Here is a 19,200-nt window from a genome sequence, read left to right on the forward strand (position 1 = left end):
GCATACCCCATTCTTCTTCTTGTTACCGTAATCCAAGATATGAAGGTAATTAGAAGCCACAATAAGAAAATGTTTACAAGTAAAATACTATTAGACATCTGAAAGAAACAGTAGAGAAGGCTGGAATTACTTAGCAACTCTGGCAGAACATATGGAGAGATAAACAAAGTTAATATTTTAGATCAATGAACTTTCATCAGAACTAGCAAAAGTTCTGGATGTAATAGATTATAAACAAGTACAGTGCCAGGTTTAGATAGGAAGGAAAAGTGGAAAGGAGTAAAGGAAAGGTCTGTGATATTGTAAGACATGAATCAATCATTAAATGAGGAAAAAAAACACAATGATACAACGTAAAATGGGGTAGAAGATCGTCATTCTGAGGATGGAAAAGCTTGTTTCTTTGGCATAATTGTTGCTGCTTCATTGCTGTTGCAGGAAGTCAATGCTTTGGAATGTGAAATACAGTTACTAAAGAACCTCCATCACGACAGGATAGTGCAGTATTATGGTTCGCTACGGGATACAATGGAAAGAAAATTGTCTATCTTTGTAGAATATATGCCAGGAGTGAGTATTGAACTGTTGCTTTCTATTTTAATTAATCTGCTGTGATATATCTGTATTTCTTAAAGCAGTTTTCATCCCATCGCTACAGAAAGTGCTGATGCTTTTTTGGGAAATTGTTCCACAGTTATGGCAGCCCTTCAATAGCTCATTTAAACTCCCATCTGCCATGCGTGAATCTTAACACTAATCATCAGTAGAATATTATACAGTTAAGGGACATCATGACCAAGCCCACATCTGTCATTGCTGACTTTTCTGGTCCTCTATATTAGCTTCTTTGTTCAAAGATTGGAGTTTGTTTTCTTGCCACTGTAACTACTTCTATGCCTAATTCAACACAGTTGGGAAATAATCCAGAGACAGGAAGCAGGTAACATAAAGGCCCGTGAAATTGGGAATGTTATATTAACATAGATAGAGAATTGTTTTACGAACAAGAAGAAAAGATGGGCGTAAACACTGTATTTCAACTTGTTCAGGCTGGGAAATTTAGAGGAGGGATACGAAGCTCAGTACTCGAGTCTCAGCTATTCACAATCTACATTAATGCCTTAGATGATGAGACCGAGAATATGCATCTATTGCCGGTGAGATAAAGCTAGTTGGAAAATTAAGCTGTAAGAAGGACATGGAGGCTGCAAATAATTATAGACTGGTGAAGCAAGTGAGCAACAAGATTACAGATGATGCATAATGTGGGTGAGTTTGAAGTTATTCATTTGTGAAAATAGAAAAGCAGAATTTTTTTAAAAGGTGTGAAACTTGAAAATATTACTATTTAGAGAAACTCAGGTGTGTTCGTACAAAGAATGCAGACAGGCATTTCTGTGGCTACAGGCATGACTCCAAGATGGTGTGTTTCCTCCCTGGGCCCAGGGAGAGGACACCAACAACATAGTTAGAGAGGGGGATGAGGTCCTAAAACAAGAACTTTGGGAGTTAGGTAGCAGACTGACAAGCAGAACCTCACTATTTCCCTGACCCCTTTTGCTAAGGGACCCATATTTGGGACTTCATTAGTGGCTGCAAACATGTTTCCTCGAATCGTTCATTTCTTATATTTGGTTCTGCTGAGATTATGTTGCCTTGCTTTGAGGGGAGGAGAACTGCTATGTCCGGGCTGTTAATAAACATGTAATTTAGTTACTTATAAGTACATTTACAACTAAAACTTTCTTACTATTCATGCCCCCACATTGCTTCAACTGAAGTGGCAGTTGTTTATCCAAGTACAGTAATGATAATTGAGTTTGCACCATGCAAAGCAACTTTATTGTTTTGTCAATGTTGACGATGCTACAGAGCTTAATAAGATACTGACTGGAAAGTTAAGAAAGAGCAGACAGTTGTAAAAATGCTAAGTAAGACCTTAAAAAATACAGTGAGAAAGTATTTAAACTTAATAAGTGACTTTGATCACTGGTTTCTGCTGAGGAGCTCATCTCAACCAGGATTCTAGTATAGGGCTTTACGGTTGGATTGAGCCCCCTTTTGCCTAGGAGAGCAAGACCAGACCAGTCAATGTCAAAGTGACCTCATTCAACAAAGCATAGCTTTGTCAACGGATTTTACAGTCGGCTTAATAGTATAAAAAAATGGGAGTTCATATCAGGTGAAGTAATTTCTAAGATTTTCTTCTGCGGGATATTGACAGTGGACCCTGTGGAGGAACAAGAAATCACTGACAACAGCTCCTGAATTTTGGTATTGGCGCAGATGCCAGGAGTTGATACAGTTTCATTGTGATAATAAGGTAAACTCTGTTTACAGCCACAAAATCAAGCCGCCATCTAAAGAGTCCTGTCCTGTTTACTGTCCTTTGACAGTGTTGAAAAACTTGTTAGTTTGCAAATTAGGTGAAAATTGCATTGGCCAAATAGCCTTTCAATTCTCAACTTATTAGTAATAAATGATTATAATTACTTTTGCTTTATTTATTTCTGGTGTGTGATTCCAGATGTGCCATCATAGATCACTGACTACCAGGAGGAGTGGCGACTGAGATATTAGGTTAACCACAGGGAAAATTTGGATGAGCTTGTTTTTATGGAAAGTGGAACATGGGAGACTGGTGAGCAAAGCACTGAGATAGTCAGATCTGGGGCAATAAAAGCATTAATGTGCCATTAATAACCTATAGTTCATTTAGATCAGTGAATTGTCAGCTGCTGTATTAAATTTACAAAGGGTGATACTTGATATTGGGTACAATATTACATTGTATGGATAAGTACAGTGATCAATAGCTGTGCCCACATTTTGTGAAAAGTTGTGTTGTCTGCCATGCTACTTGTGTTTCTGGTGTCAGCTGTTTGCTTTTGCCAGGTTTCCAACACTTATTTCTTCTAGTGGGTGCAGAGATAGGAGTTAAGCCAGAAGTTTCCAGAGTTAAATTGGTTCCATGCTGGAGGAAGGCTGCTGACCATGTTAAGAAAATGTAAATTCTGCGTAGTGCCTTTTTCAGCAGCTGAACTTCAAAACTCTTGGTGTATATTTTGGCTTCTAACAGATATCTAGCTGATTATGCCTCAAAATAAAATTGCATTCCTCTTGCAAGTTTTATTAATCAACTATTATCTTCCAGCATAACAATCAAAACTAAATGCCATTAAAGGACAAGAAACCAGGACAATTGTTTTTGATATCACAAGTGTTAGAAATTAGTTTGTTCAGTACATGCTTCAGGCGAGGGGTTGAGTTTGGGGTCACACAAGTACCTGTAAGTATTTTTGCTGAGTTTTTACTTCACCTGTTGCTTTCCTTTCGTAAAGCAGAGATATTGCTTTGTCCAAGAGGCCATTCTTCCTGTGAGTGTCTGCAGGTTGTTCAAAAGTAGGCAGCACCACAGCTCATTCACATTGGGTACTAAGTTAACTTCGAGACTACTGGTTGATTATCAATTACCAGTTAGTAATGGGAAAGCCTGACTGACTTTTTTTCTTTCACTTTCCATCAATATGTGGTATATTGAACCCATCTATAGTGTTCCGTTGGAGATCAGGAAACCTATAAGAAACCAGGGAGGATCTTGTGGTGCAGATGTCCCTACATCTAGGCCAGGAGGTTGGTTTCAGGCCCCACATGCTGCAGAGACGTGTCATAATATATCTGAACAGGTTGATTTAAAAATATCTGTAAGAGTCCAAGGTTGACATCTATTTGGATATCTACGGCTTACCATACCTGACATTTTATTACCTATTAACTTTTGGAAGAATGATGTGTTTCTTTTCCCCTTTTTAATGGTTAACTTTGTTTCCATTCAGGGTTCTGTCAAGGACCAGTTGAAGGCTTATGGAGCACTCACTGAGAATGTAACGCGAAAGTATACCAGACAGATTCTAGAAGGGGTTTCCTATCTCCACAGCAATATGATTGTACACCGAGATATAAAAGGTATTCTATCAGTTTCTTTTCCATTTCATGCAATATGTTCTTCACATTAATAGATCACAATCACCAATAAATCTGCCACAGTCATTGTCTGTTACTTTGGTGAAAGTAAAGGATTTTTCACAGAATTGTTATGGTGCAGAAGGAAGCCATTCATCCTGTTGTTTCTGCAATAGCTCTCTGAGCATTTTGACTTTGTGCCAATCTGCCACTACTGGCTTTACTGGCTTTATTTCTAGCCCACTAGGTATAGCAAAATTTCATTGCTTTTGACAGCAAGATACCAATGCAATTGTAGCCATCCAATACAAAATGATTTGAAGGGTCTCTAGCTATGCAGACTATGTCGCTACAACTAAGCTATGATAGTGTTACATATGTGGTACTGGCTTAAAAGTCTAGAGCTGTGAATTCAGTAGGAGTATTGTGTGTGCATATTGACATGCGAATTGAAGCAGGTGAAGTCAAAGAACCCTCAATTAACCATAATTGATGGGAAACAGGAGGAAAGCTTTTTATTGGTGTTAGGAAATCTTACTCCACACAGTTAATTAATTGATCTTAATTGAGCTTCGAGTGATGTTCACATGCAAGTTTAGTCAATAAATCAATTATTCCATGCTAAGTAAATAAATCAATGCTGCCTGATTCCTTGTGAACTCAAGGTGGGGTTGTGAAAAGCTTGGCAGATGGAATATAATGTGACAAAATGCGAGGTTATGGATTTTGGCAGGATGAATAGAGGAGCTGAATGTTATTTAAATGGGAAAAGACTGCAGAAAGCTGCAGCACAGGGGGATTTAAGGGACCTTGTGTATAAATTGCAAAAATCTAGCATACAAGTTCAGTGGGTAATGGGAAAGGCAAATTGACAAAGGAACTAGAGTATAACAACATGGAGATCTTGTGAAACTATACAAGGCACTTGTCAAGCTGCAGCTGGAATACCGTGAACACTTTTGGATCCCTTATCTAAGGAAAAATATACTGGCATTGGAAGTAGTCCAGGGAAGGTTCAATAGGCTGACACACGGTGTGGAAGCACTACATAATGAGAAGAGTTCGCATAGTTTGGACTTGTACTCATTGGAGTTTAGAAATATGAGAGGAGACCTTTTTGAAATGTATAAAATTCTTAGGGGGCTTAACAGAAAAGATTTGGAGAGATTGTTTTCCCCTTGTGTGAGAGTCTAGGATGGGAGTGCATAATCGTCCATTTAAGACAAAAGATGAGGACACATGTCTGCCCACAGAAAGTAGTGAATCTTTGGAAATCTTTAGCAGCAAATGTGGAGAACAACTGTAAGTTTGTAGATTACATAAGACATGGATGTGTATTGTGAGGAGGATGCAAAGAGGCTTCAAAGGGATTTAGACAGGCTGAGTGAGTAGCTAAGAGCATGGCAAGTGGGACATGATGTGGATAAATGAGGTTAATCACTTCAGTAGGAGCAACAGTGGTGCAGAATATTTCTTAGATGGTGAGAAATTGGAATGTGGTGAAGATCAAAGGGATCAAGTGTCACAATCACAGAATTTGTTATGGTGCTGAAGGAGGCCACTTGATCCATTTGTGCCTGCACCAGTTCAGTCCTGTTTCCTCATGCCAACCTCCTGTCTATTCCTCATATATCTGCACAGCACTCCTACCCAAATAATCATCCAATGTCCTCTTGAATGCCCGAATTGAACCTGCCTCCATTACATTTCCAGGCATACCCACAGCTTGCTGTGAAAAGGTTTTATTGTCACATTACCCTTGCTTTGTTTGCACATCACTTCAAATCCATGCCCTCTTGTTCATTTTCATCTTTTACGAAAAGGAACAACTTCTCCCTATCTACTGTCTAGCCCGCTCATGATTTTGAAAACCTCTATCAAATCTCCTATTTGTTTTGTCTTTCAATGTTCTTCTGAACAAAGTACATCACCTTACACTTCTCTGTATTGACCCTCATCTGCCATCTGCCACCTACCCACCCACTCCACCAAATTCTCTGTTTCCTCCTAGAGTTCCACACTATCCTCCTCCGGTTTACAGTTCTTCCAAGTTTGGAGATTGTCCCTCTAAACCAAGATCCAGATTATTAATGTGTGTTAGGAAAAACAAGGGTTCCAATTCCAACCCCTGGGGAACTCTACTACAAACCTTCCTTCGGCCTGAAAGCTATCCATTGATCGTTGCTCTGTTTCCTATCACTCAGCTAATTCTGTATCTGCTGTTCTTTTTAAACCATAATCTATAACTTCCCTCACAAGTCTGTTGTGTGTCCTTGTTCATATGTCACTGAAAGCCAATACGTAGGTACAGCAAGCAATTTGGAAAGCAAATGATGTATTAGCCATTATTACAAGAGGAGCAAGGATTTAATTATATGGAGCATTGATGAGACCAGTAACTGGTGACATCAGGAATATTGTATGCAAGTCTTGTTGCTTTGGCTGAAGATGTTAATACAAACTCAAATTCTGGTAATCACACGGAGTAATTAACTATATGACTCTGGCAATTTCTTCCAACTGGCTAAAATTGTACAAATGGAGAGGCAAATGTTTGCAGTTGTTGGAGCCCAATCATCTCAGCTCCAGGATGCCACTGTTGGAGTTCCTCCATGTCATTGTCTTACACGTAACCAAGTTCATCTGATTCATCAATGACCATCCATTCATTGTGAGGTTAGAAGTGAGCTTTTTCACTGATGATTGTACGATACTCAGCACCATTTGCGACTTCTTGGATACTGAATCGGTCTGTTTTCATGTGCAGCAAGGGCTGAACAATATCCAGATTTGGGGTGACAAATGGCAATTAACTTTTGTACCACACGTGCTAGGCAATGCCTGTTTCCACCAAGTATGTATCCTCCCTGGATGTTCAATGGCATCACCCACCATCAACATCCTGGAGGTTACCATTGCCCAGAAACTGAACTAGATGAGCCATATACATGCTTTGGCTAGAAGAGAAGGTTAGAGTTAGGAATCCTCAATGAGTAACTCAGCTGCTGTCTTCCAAAAGCCTGCCTGCCATCTACATGGCATAAGTCAGTGTGATGGAAAACTTACCATGGCCTTCACGAATGCAGCTCCTGCGCCATTCAAGACACTGTCCAAGTCCAAACAGCCCAGTTGATTGGCACCCTATTCACTGCCTTAAATATTCACAGCCTCCAGCACCAATGCACTATGACTGCATTGTACACAAAGTAAATGATTCATTACTACAGCTTGCCAAAACCATTTGACAGAACTTTCCAAATCCGAGCTGAGTAATAAACCAAGATAGTAGATGGGATTAATGTCTCATGTATAGTGCAAGTGTCCTTTATCAGCCATATTTCGGTGGTATTGCCGTTGTCTTGGAGTCAGGAGGTTGTGGGTTCAATTTGCAATAAAGGGACTTGAACGCAAAATTTCCAGCTAACGTACAGTACTGAAAGACTGCTACCTCAGCATCGGGTATTGACCTTTTGCATAAGACAATACACTGAGGACCCACCTGCTGTCTCAGATGGATACAAGAGGTCCCATGCCCCTAAAGAAGTACAGAAGATATCTCACCAATGTCATGGTGAACATTTATCACTCCTCCACATCAGTTAAATAAAACACAGATTATCTGGGCGTTATCATATTGTTCACTGAGCAGTTTTCCTTTCTTACTTTTCAAGAGTTCAAATGTTTCCATTAACTATGAAGTGGTGAGGTTAAGGCCATGAAAAGTGCTGCATAAATGCAAGTTCCTCCATTTTTATCTTCGACAATATGTACTGAAACATGTTTTCACTCTTTTGTTTCTATGTTTTCTGACTAGCACATCACTTCTGAGTTACACGGGCTTACATAGCACTAAGAAATAGGTCGTTTATTCTAAGCAATCAATAAAAGCATACAAAAGCAAGGAGATTAAGCTGGAATTGTATAAAATGCTAGATAGGCCACAACTGGAGTATTTTGTGCAATTCTGGTCACCACATTATAGAAATGATATGATTGCATTAGGACGGAAGCAAAGAAGTTTTACGAGCATGCTGTCTGAGCTGGAAGGTCTGAGCTATGAGGAAAGATTGAGTAAGCTTGCGTTTTTCAGCAAAGGTTCAGAGGGGACTTACTAGCTGTGTATACAATTGTGAAGGGCATAGGGTGGATTTGAAGGTACTTTTTACATTAGCAGAGGGGTTAATGTCAGGGAGCATAGATAAGGAGTAGAAAGCTAAAAGGAGAGTTGAAAAGGAAGTTTTTCACTGTGGGAGGAGTCTAGAACTCAATACCTGAAGCAGTAGTTCAGCCAGAAACTGCAATAAAAACATTTAACCAATATTTAAATATTCACTTGTGTTATCATAGCCTCCAGTTCTACAGGCCAAGAGCTGGAAAACAGGATTAGTGTAATCAAATTTTTGTTGGCCAGTGCAGACACGATGAACCAAATGATTTTCTTCTGTGTCATAATGTCTGAGTCAATTAGTTATCCACCAATCCTTTGGCACTGCTGCTTTTCTAACTAATTATCAAATAAGAATTGTAATGCTTCTGCTGTTTCTTCTCCTAGGTTTGTTTAAAATATGTGGATGCAGCTCATCCAGACCAGGGCTCTTTTCTCTCTTAAGCAGCGTGTACCAAAACAATGCAAAGTTAGATCTGGACATAATTTATATCAGTGAAATTTTTTGTACATATTGTGGAGATGTGTATCTCACTGGCAAAGCTAGCATCTCCAAGAGTTATGGTGGTAGGCATTTTCTTAAACTACTGCAAGTTTGTACAATGAAAGTGAACAGTTTGCTAGGGTAGCTTTTCATTACAAGTTGAACATCATCAAAACCCTACTTTATTAAAAATCTTGAGTGTATTTTAAAATTTGCCTTGAAGTGAGTCATTGTTTAAAAAAAATAAACTCTCTAATTTAAGTTATTATAGGAAGTCTTTCTGTGATCTGCTGATACCTTGCTCTCAAAACTCATCTTTTTATAAGTCACTTTCCTCAGGATGCATGCATTAAAAACGATAAAATATGCCTGTGCCAAGCATACACTCTCAGATGATCTTCCTGCCTGCTAATTCCAGTTATGTTCCACCCTGTTTTTAAGGTGTTATCACCCTTACTGATAACTTCTCCATAGCACAATGTTGGATTAAGTTATAAGGAAATCACTCCACTTTTCCATTTTACAGGAAGACTTGTGATGGGGGTGGGCCAGGAAAAGGAAGGGAAAAAAAATATCAGTCATGAATAATGACTTAGGTCCTTGGTCTTTAACATTTTATCTTTCTTGCTAGTTCAAACATACTGATTTATTGTTGGATAAATCTTGCTGGTATAGATAAACTGATAATATTTGAGAGGGCAGCAGATTTAAATTCAAGGAAGATTAGGAAGAAAACAATAACAGAATGTATATTTAAATGTTTTTTTTGTTCTGGAGACCTTAGGTGGAGAAGCCAAGAGGCAGGATCATTAATACTTTATGGGTTGCCTCGTCAGAATTGCAAAAGTTAATCCTAATTAGCTACTCATAAGGAGATCTTGCTTAATATTCTGCCTAATGATGAATGCTAACTTGGAGGAAAAGCCCAATTCTGCAAAGATTGAGCCCTTCTGTACCAATTGTTCACACTGTATTAGATTATAGTAAAAATTAATGTACAGTGAAAGTCTAATACAGCATGGAGTTTGGGGTCCGAGAAGTACAGAACTTTGGTTAGGCCACAGCTGACGCAGTATGCACAGTTCTGCTTGCCTGACTCTAGGAAGGTTTTGAGTAAGTGACGGTTGGGAGGATGAGAAAGGATAAAAGGGAATGTCTGCAAAAGTGTAGAGGACAGGAGAGATTAAATTCACAAAATTTTCCATAGTGCAGTGATGGAAGTTCATAGTATATTAGTATTAGGGAAACTGGGTTCTAAAGTGGTAGAAAATTTAATGTTTCAGTTTTGCGAATGTCTGATCTTTGTAAAAAAAATCAGAAAATAATTTTGAACTGATAACAATAGCATTTCCATGAAATTGTGAATTTAGCTAAATGACTAGCAAGCCCCACTAGGGAGATAAATCTTCACCTTTATGACTTGAATTTTACAACTGGAAGATTGATGGAAAGTATTTATTCAGCTTCTCTGCAATTTCAAAATTCCCCATTATTATTTGCCCACTAGTAGATAATACCTTAAGAGACTAGACATTCTTTTATTCAGACAGAAAGAGTGAGAAAGAGTTGAGAGCAGCAGGAACACTGTTTGTAACAGTTCCACACAGCTGGGGAGAGGTCCTGAGTTGTTTGGAAGAAATATTCAGGAGTAGATGGCTGTGGCGCTGTTAAAGAGGAGAACATGTTAAAGACATGAGTTACCCGTGTTTGTGGTAGTAGTGAGCCGAGTTAGTGAGGCAGTTTGTTTAACTGACATAGAGAGGCATTATTTGAAAAGAATATTGTCGAGTGAATGTACAGAACTTTAGCAAAAAAGAAACCAATTACAGCTGTGTCAGCTGAACAAGGAACTTTAGTGTGGGGATAGGAGTAACCCTTCACTGAGGTTTGAGTATCAGTCAGGTTATTACTGGGGATTAATGGATGAACTTTTCTTTTTAATATATGTAATGATATCATTCCAAATAGTGTAACATTGTTCATGGTTTTCTTCTTTTGTGTAATAAATTCTAAATCCTTTTCTTAGGCATATATTGGCTGCCTGTTATGATTATCTTTAAGTGATTGATCTCCATGTTAAACAAGAAGAAAGAAAACTCTTATGGTCTATCCTCTTGCTTGAGGTTTGGTAACCCTGTGGTTAAACTACCACTTGTGGTCTTTCTGTAATGAGAGAGAAGCCCTTTGTCTAGTAGGACTATTGTAACTTTACCATAAGCTCATCGACTCCCATAGCTACCTTGACTATGCTTCCTCACAGTAAATACTTTTACTGCAGAATTTGTTGCTCCTGTAGCCAAGATGTTCCATCATAGCTACAACACTGGCATCTGCCCAGCAATGTGGGAAATGGTCTCATGCACAGAAAGCAGGACAGGTCAATTCTGGTCAGTTACCACCCCATAAGTCTCCACCTGATCATCAGTAACGTGATGGAAGGAGCTTCCAATTCTTTAGGCTTTTCCAGAACACAAGGAAACTTGGAAGATTACTACTAGTGCATCGACTGTCTCTGTAGTTACTTCCTTTATTAGCATAAGCTGAAACTGGGCCTTTAGTCTAATTTTTGGCTCTGGTAAATTTGGTCATGATAGTTATTTATTTCACCCCCACATTTTATCCCTTGATTACTTAATATTTTAGGAATACTATTCATGTCTTCTATCATGAAGATTGATGTAACGTATTTATTCAGCTACTCTGCAATTTCCAGACTCCCCATTATTATGTGCCCAGTCTCCTTCCTTAAAAGGCCCATGTTCATTTTGGTCCATCTGTTCTTTTCAATATACTGAAAGAAGCTCTTCCTACCTTTTTTAATATTACTTGCTAGTTTACCCTCAAAGGCTATTTTCTGTCTCTTTATTATTCTTTACTTGGCCATCTTTTGTTGATTTTTGAATCTTTTCCCATCCTCTGGTTTATCACTAATCTTTACCACATTTTATATATTTTTTTTCAATTTGATATATCCTTAAATTGTTTGGTTAACCATTGTTGATTTGTCACTTTCCTAGAATTTTTCTTCCTCCCAGAGATATATCATTATTGTGTGTCATGAACTACTTTCATAAATATCTGCCAAGCAAAACATCCCAAACATTCAATCTAGATACGGGCAAGAAATATTGGTCCAGCCTGCAATGCCCACGTCCCACGTGAATATAGATATGTAATCAGACAGAAACTGGATGGTAACATAAAGAAGAATTTTGGGGGCATGGTTGGTTGGGAGAGTAACTTTTTCAGGAGCGTTTTATTGAACTAGAGGCTGTGAAGATAAAAAGGAATTTTGGAGCATAAGGTTTAGACAGTTGAAGACACACCAGCTATGGTGGGTTGAAGGGAATGAAGGATGCACAGGAGGCGAGGGTGAAAAGATTGGGGAGTCTGAGAGTGTAGAGATATTTATCAGGCTGGTAACGATGACAGAGTTAGAGAAGAATAAGCTAAAACTGATAGATATGAACATGATGATGGAACTAAAATATTGTTGTTCTGATTGACACGGCTTCTTGCCAATAATGGGTTCAAAACCAAGTAGCATTCCCATTATTCAACTCCTATTTGAGTTTCTGGTGAGACCATTTATCATTCTTACATCAACCATAACGTTTTTGGATTTTGTTTTTAGCTTCCTTAATCTTGATCAAGCCAAATTATTATTTCTTCTGGCTAATCTTGTTGCTTTTTTCCTGTCATGACTGAAGAAAACCTTTGACATGAGTTGCATTTAGTTACTTAAAGCCAGTGGATTGATCTTGTTGGCTGTCGTGCGAGAGGATGGCTCAGGAACTGGCTTCACATGTCCCCAGATCTTAGCTCTATTTCTCTTTAGTATTAAAATTCAGAAAAGCATTTACCAACTCATTCATCATATTGCAATATTCCTCAATGCAACAAGATTGGGAGAATGTACCAAGTGCAACTAAACTGCAGGGAGAAAGGCGAAGCTCAGAGAGGAATTCAGTATTATTGATGGAGTGTCATATCAGAGCAGGTTTCTTGCCTTGTAAATTTTAAATTACCTAATGATTGTGCAAATGACAATCATGATCTGACATATTGCTGGCTTTGGTAAATGTACTAGTCAGAGCTTTCATATGTTATCAGGTTTTTCTATCTACCACAGGTACTTACTAAAGAACACAGGCTGTTTCTTCCAGGAACCTAGTTGAGGTTTTGTGAGAGTAACTGTGTGCGCCAGGTAGCTTTGTGAGGTTCAAAAATGAGAACAATCGTGGGGAAAACTTCATCGTTTAAGAAGTCAAATGTTACAAATCAAAACATATCTGTGAATTTATAGAAAAAAATAAATACAAAACATCACATTTGCAGTGTAGAGGTGATCCTAGTAAGACCCTGGATGGCCTACTACCTTGTACATCCCCTAAGTAGGGGAGGCATTGGGGTAGTTGTAACGTCACTGGACTAGTAATCGGAAGGCCTGAAGGGCATGGACTCAGCATTATGATACCGTATTTTTGGGTATGCCTGGAGCTGCTGTTGTCCTGCACTGTTCAATAAACCAGGGTTGATGTCTCAGCTTGATAGTAATGGTAGAGTGGAGGGATATGCCAGGCCATGTGGTTGCAGATTGTGGTCATTTAGCACTGAGATGAGGATACATTATTTTACTTATAGGACCGTGAAGCTTTGAAATCCTCAGAGGGCTGTGGAAGCTCAAGCTTCAAGTATATTTAAATTAGAGATTGATAAATTTCAAGATGTGGAGGGGCCGGTGTTGGTCTGGGGTGGACTAAGTCAGAAGTCACACGACACCAGGTTGGAATCCAACAGCTACGTTTGAAATCACAAGCTTTTGGAGTGCTGCTCACTTCACCTAACGAAGGAGGAGCACTCTGAAACCTTGTGTTTTCAAATAAACCTGTTGGAGTATAACCTGGTGTTGTGTGACTTCTGATAGATTTTACTGAAAGTTAGCACAAAGGGTATGGGGATAGTGTGGGTAAAAGGTATTACTGAAGAGTTCAATCAGCCATGTTCATGTTAAATGGTGGAGCAGGCTCAATGGGCTGAATGGCCTACTCCTGTTTCTATGAATGGACCGTTTTGAATTGCTACATCTGTTTGAAATCTATCCCATTTAGCGTGGTGCCAGTGACAATGTCACGATAGTGGACATCCTTAATGTGAACATGGGGCTTCTCCACAAGAACAATGTAGTGGTCTCTCCTGTCAATATTGTCTTGGACAGATGCATCTGCAATAGCTAGATAAATGAGTACAAGGCCAAGTCTTGTTGGTTTCCTCAGAACATGCTGCGGACCCAGTCTAATAGATATGTCTTTTAGGACTCGGGCAACCTGGTAAAGCTACAACACAGGATTCCTTTCATTTTCATTTATTCATTCAGGAGATGTGGTCATTGCTTGCTAGGTCAGCATTTGATCTATCCTTAACTACCCTGGGGAATGTGAGCTAATCTGCCTTCTTGAACCACAGCAGTCCTGGGAATGTAGAGACACCCATTGTGCTGTTAGGGAGGGTGTTCAGGATTTTTGACCCAGCAGCACACTAAAGGAATGGCGATACTCTTTCATATCAGGGTGATGTGTGGCTGGCAGGGGAATTTGCAGGTGGTATTGTTCTCATTCATCTGCTGCTCCTGTCCTTCGAGGTGGTAGAGGATGCAAATTTGGAAGATACTGTCAAAGGAGACGTGGTAAGTTACTGCAGTGCATCTTGTAGATAGTGGATGCAGTTGCCAGTATGTGTCAGTGGTGAGGAGAGTGAATGTTGAAGGTGGTGACTGGGTTTGACAGGCACGCTGGTGGTGTCATAACGATAATATCACTGGTCAATAATCCAGAACCATAGGTTATTGTTCTGGTGACATGGATTCAAATCCCACCCAGGCACCTGTGAAAACTAAATTCAATAAAAGCATATCTGAAATAAAAAGCTAACTTGATGGTGATCACTGACAATTGTCACAGAAACTGATATGGTTTATATATGGCCTTCAGGGAAAGAAATCTGCTGTCTTCACTTGGTCTGGCCTACGTATGACTCCAGACCCACGGCAGTGTTTCTTCTGGATGGTTAGAGACCAGCAATAAATGCTGGCCTGTCTGGTGATACTTACATCCTGGGAATGAATTTTTTAAAAATGCAAAGGAGCATTACCTCCAGGTTCCCCTCCAAGTCACCTGCCACCCTGACTTGGAACTATATTGTTATTGCTTCATTGTTTGCTGGGAGTATCCAGGAACTTCCTTTCTAATAGCAGTGTTGTCCCTACACCCAGAGGACTGCAGTGTTTCAAGAAGGCAGCTCATCACCAATTTCTCCTGAACAATTCAGGATGAGCAATAAATGAGCAGCACCCCTATCTCGAGTGCAGTTTCTTTTAGAAGAACTACAAGATGGCAGGTTTACTTGTTTATACGGCCCTTATACGGCAGTTATTACCAAGCTGTTGCTGCTGTGGCTTTACTAAGTATTTAGCTCAATGAAATTTGAAGCGATTTACTTTTATCATTTTCATTATTCACTATTATTCTTTCATCACAGGTGCCAACATTTTGAGGGACTCTGCAGGGAATGTCAAACTGGGTGATTTTGGAGCCAGCAAACGTTTGCAAACTATCTGTATGTCAGGGATTAAATCAGTAACCGGAACACCCTACTGGATGAGCCCTGAGGTTATCAGCGGTGAAGGATATGGAAGGAAAGCAGATGTCTGGTAAGTATTATACTAAGGGCAGCATGAAACAAAGAATAGTTATGATTTTTAACTTTTTTTGAAATAACACACTTGTTGTGCAAATCAGTATAACTCCCTACCTTGATGTAGGAAAAAATGCTTGCAAAAATAGCATTTTGAATACCAAAAACACTTGTTGAGATTATCTTCCTAAACACTAAGATGCTAAACGTATTTCTTTCTGTCGTACTAATTGAAGCACACTAGGAAGACTGTGGTTCAATCTGTGCTGTTTGCTGTCTTCGCTGAAACAGTAATAGTGCAGTTACAACTGACTTCATAATTCCTCATTTGGCCCGTGAGTTGTTGTGTTGTTTGGGCTTTGGGTGAGAAGAGGATTAGGCAGTGATGCTCCTTCATACAATTGATACTGGGTTCATATATCTCAGCTGATTGTTTGCTTTGTATTAATGGAACTGCATCTAAGTAAGAGTCAGTACCTTTAAGAGAGAAAGAAGAAAATTGATAACCATAAAACAATCTCGTCATCACATTTAATAAAAACTGAAAGAACTGCAGATGCTGTAAATCAGAAGCAAAAACAGAAATTGCTGGAAAAGCTCAGCAGGTCTGGCAGCATCTGTGGAGAGATTCATCATCACATTTTCTTGGTCTCCTACCCATTGGGGTGCTAGAAGTTGAAATTGGATGGGCTAATAATTTCTTTATATTGCATATGCTTCTCTCCATTTGACAGTGAGACTGGGTCAGTGTAGGATTATACGACAGAGGAAATGAAACATTATATAGAAACTATTACATTTTTATGTTGTGCTGATTTGCCGAACAACTCAATGGACAACAGTGCTGTTACGTGATGTATGTGCATACGAGTATTGAAATGCTTTTCCTTTTTTATTTGTAAAGGAGTGTGGGGTGCACCATTGTGGAAATGTTGACTGAGAAGCCTCCTTGGGCAGAATTTGAAGCCATGGCTGCCATCTTCAAGATTGCCACCCAGCCAACCAAGCCTCACCTACCAGATAGTGTCTCAAACTCATGCCGTGCATTCCTGAAGCAAATATTCGTGGAGGAGAAACGGAGACCATCTGCAGAAGAACTTCTGAGACATACATTTGTTCAGTATAACCTCTAGTCAAATGATCATTGGAGCTGTGAAGAGTTGGTACCCCACTGAGTAGGACTTTGAAATTACTCCCAACTCTTATAAAGATACTTCCAAAGGAAAAGGCATTTTAGCTTTGTATATATTTTTTGTAAAAATAATACGAAATACCAATCAATGCAATTGCACATTCTGCTTTTTTAAAACTTGTTGTGACATAATTTTATCTATTAGCAATGTAGGAAGGTGAGTCAGTCACGAGATAGAAAAACTGGAAAAATTTGCGGAAGGCTGTTTTTTTTGCCTAAGTGTTAGTTTTGTTCAGAGTTTTTGGAGGGAGTGTTTTTAATCATATCTTACCAAATTCACCTTGTTAACTACCTACCCCACGCTGTGACACTCCAATAATCTGATTCTATTTCCCCATCTTACCTTGGACATTCCCAGAACAAGTCATCACTGCCAGAATATCACAGAATTGATAGTGCCAGCACCAGGGATGCCAATGTTTAAAATGCCTTAGTGCACCCGGATAAGAGCTGTTGGTCCAGAGCTGCCCTACACTCCTTGACATTTGCGCTGGGCATGGCAGACAAGGGACACGTGTTGCCTTGCTTTGCCGGTGGAAATTCCGCTGGGTTGGGTGGTGCACTTAGCAGGATATCCTTTTACCCCGGACCAGCAGAGGAAACTATGACACCAGTCTGCTCTGGAGTTGCCACTTTGGGTCAGTGCAGTCTCAAAGTCTGGAAGAGCACACAGCAATGTCTCCATTCTCCTCTCTGCCAGTGTTAGAGCCACCATTCACATTCACCCTATCTCTGCTACTGTACCCACCTCTCACCAAGGCTCAAGTTTTACCATTGTCAGTATGGTCCACAACATTTTCCCTCACTTACCCACCACAAACTCTGACAACATGAGCCCCACATGCCCTCTACACTGCCTACTCACTCACTCGGGACACCTCCTCACCTGAACAAAACAGCTATGTCACCAACTTTCAACCCCCATAAAACTTGCTTCACTGTCATTCTAGGATGGACACAGCTCACAATAGGTAAGAAATATGTGATATAACAAGGTGTAGAGCTGGATGAACACAGCAGGCCAAGCAGCATCAGAGGAGCAGGGAGGCTGACGTTCCGGGCCTAGACCCTTTTTCAGAAAATCTTGGTGCTTGGCCTGCTGTGTTCATCCAGCTCTACACCTTGTTATCTCAGATTCTCCAGCATCTGCAGTTCCTACTGTCTAGGGAAGAAATACGTGTTTTTTTCCTCAGAAGCTTTGAGTTGTTGGAATTCCCTTCCTCAAAAAGCAGTGAATGCAGATTCTTCAAAAAGTTTTGAGGCAGGGCTGGATAGATCCATTGTTGTCAAGGGGATGAAGGATTATTGGGGACATTCAGGAATATAGACTTGAAGTTAAAATCAGGTCCGACATTATCTTATTGAATGACATGTGGCCTACTCTTATTCGTAAGTGTCAAGATGGAACAGGGGCTTCCCATCATTCAACTCCTCAACCTGTATGAGGAGAGAATTCTGACTGTAACCGCTTATTGTTCATGTCCAAGCCCCTGAACTGGTATCGGAGGATGTTCATGATTTACTGTGCCAGGACCCCCTGAGCAAAGCCATTGACTTGACCGAGCATCGCTGATAACCATGACAGGTTTTTTGGCTTCGTGTCTGCACTAAACTGAAAGCAGTACTGGTATCTCTGGCTGAGTGGTAAGGCAAGTCAATGCAACACAGGGATGATGTGAGCATCCAGATAGACTCTGAGTGAGTGCTATGACAGTAAGCAAACAGACTGGAGATATAGCCTGGCCCAGTACATCGAGCTGAGTGCGGGCTCTCCGAGCACACAATAATATCCTTGCAGCAACATTACAATGGCAGTTGCTGACGTGCCCCGAAGTGCAGTGTTGCGCAGAAGTGAATCAAAGATGTTCTGAGTTCTCTGTCTAAGAATGGGCTCCTAGAGAGTGGCACATGTCGAATGCCACATCTGTGAACGTGGGATTTGTATGGTCAGTGCTCACAGTGTGGTGACAGAGCCAGCAGTGAGCTGAGGTCACCAGATACATGCTGTAACATCTGGCTCAACATCTTCATTGTTCAGCTTGTTTGCTGAGTATAAATGAGGCGAGTTGTGGTGTTAATAGATATTTAACATGCAATAATCTTTCATGTGTAACACGGCATTGCCAACTGAGAAACCTGTCCCCCACCCCACTGCTGGGCCGATGCTTAAAAGAGGCAACAATTAGCTCCCCATGTCAAAAGAGGCTTTGCCAGATTTTTCAAGCAATTCCATCGCAAATCCCACGTAGCCTGCGCATCATTTGGGCCCTTAAGATTTTACCATGTCTTCAGATCTTGTTCTTAGCTCTTTGTATAGTTTTTCCAAAACCAGACTGTCTCATCTTCCTGGTGTCTAAAACACACCCATACATTGCATACAACATTCAAATGATGTCACAGTATGACTGACAGATTGTACCTCCTGATCCAAAGGGAAACATTGTCAAAATCCTCCTGGATTGTATCCATTCTGCATTTCCACATTTGGGTTAACAAGGGAAAGATGAGCCAGATGTTTGGTTAAAGGAATGTAAACAAAACCTGTTGGCCCTTGGAACTAAAATACTCTGTTACTGAGCCTTTCCTTAACCTTTCTTTTCTATTCACTTACTATTGGGCTGTATATAATAATGACATTTAAATATAACTTTGTTTATTTGAAAGCCATGTTGAATTTTGTAAAAAAAAGTAATCCTCCTTTCA

The 19,200-nt window shown here is 39.9% G+C and overlaps 1 protein-coding gene across 1 annotated transcript in view; it reads left to right on the plus strand.

The window, feature by feature from the left end:
- Positions 1-17,559, plus strand: part of map3k22 (mitogen-activated protein kinase kinase kinase 22) — a 53,085-nt gene extending 35,526 nt beyond the window's left edge. The window contains exons 12-15 of the mRNA XM_048596172.1: positions 439-570; positions 3,837-3,966; positions 15,150-15,321; positions 16,210-17,559. Coding sequence (XP_048452129.1) covers positions 439-570; positions 3,837-3,966; positions 15,150-15,321; positions 16,210-16,438 — 663 coding nt within the window. The 3' untranslated portion in view covers positions 16,439-17,559. The remainder of the gene's footprint in view (positions 1-438; positions 571-3,836; positions 3,967-15,149; positions 15,322-16,209) is intronic.
- The last annotated feature ends 1,641 nt before the right edge of the window (positions 17,560-19,200 follow it).

This window comes from Rhincodon typus, chromosome 4 (assembly GCF_021869965.1).
Source record: "Rhincodon typus isolate 14 chromosome 4, sRhiTyp1.1, whole genome shotgun sequence".
Lineage (NCBI taxonomy): Eukaryota > Metazoa > Chordata > Chondrichthyes > Orectolobiformes > Rhincodontidae > Rhincodon > Rhincodon typus.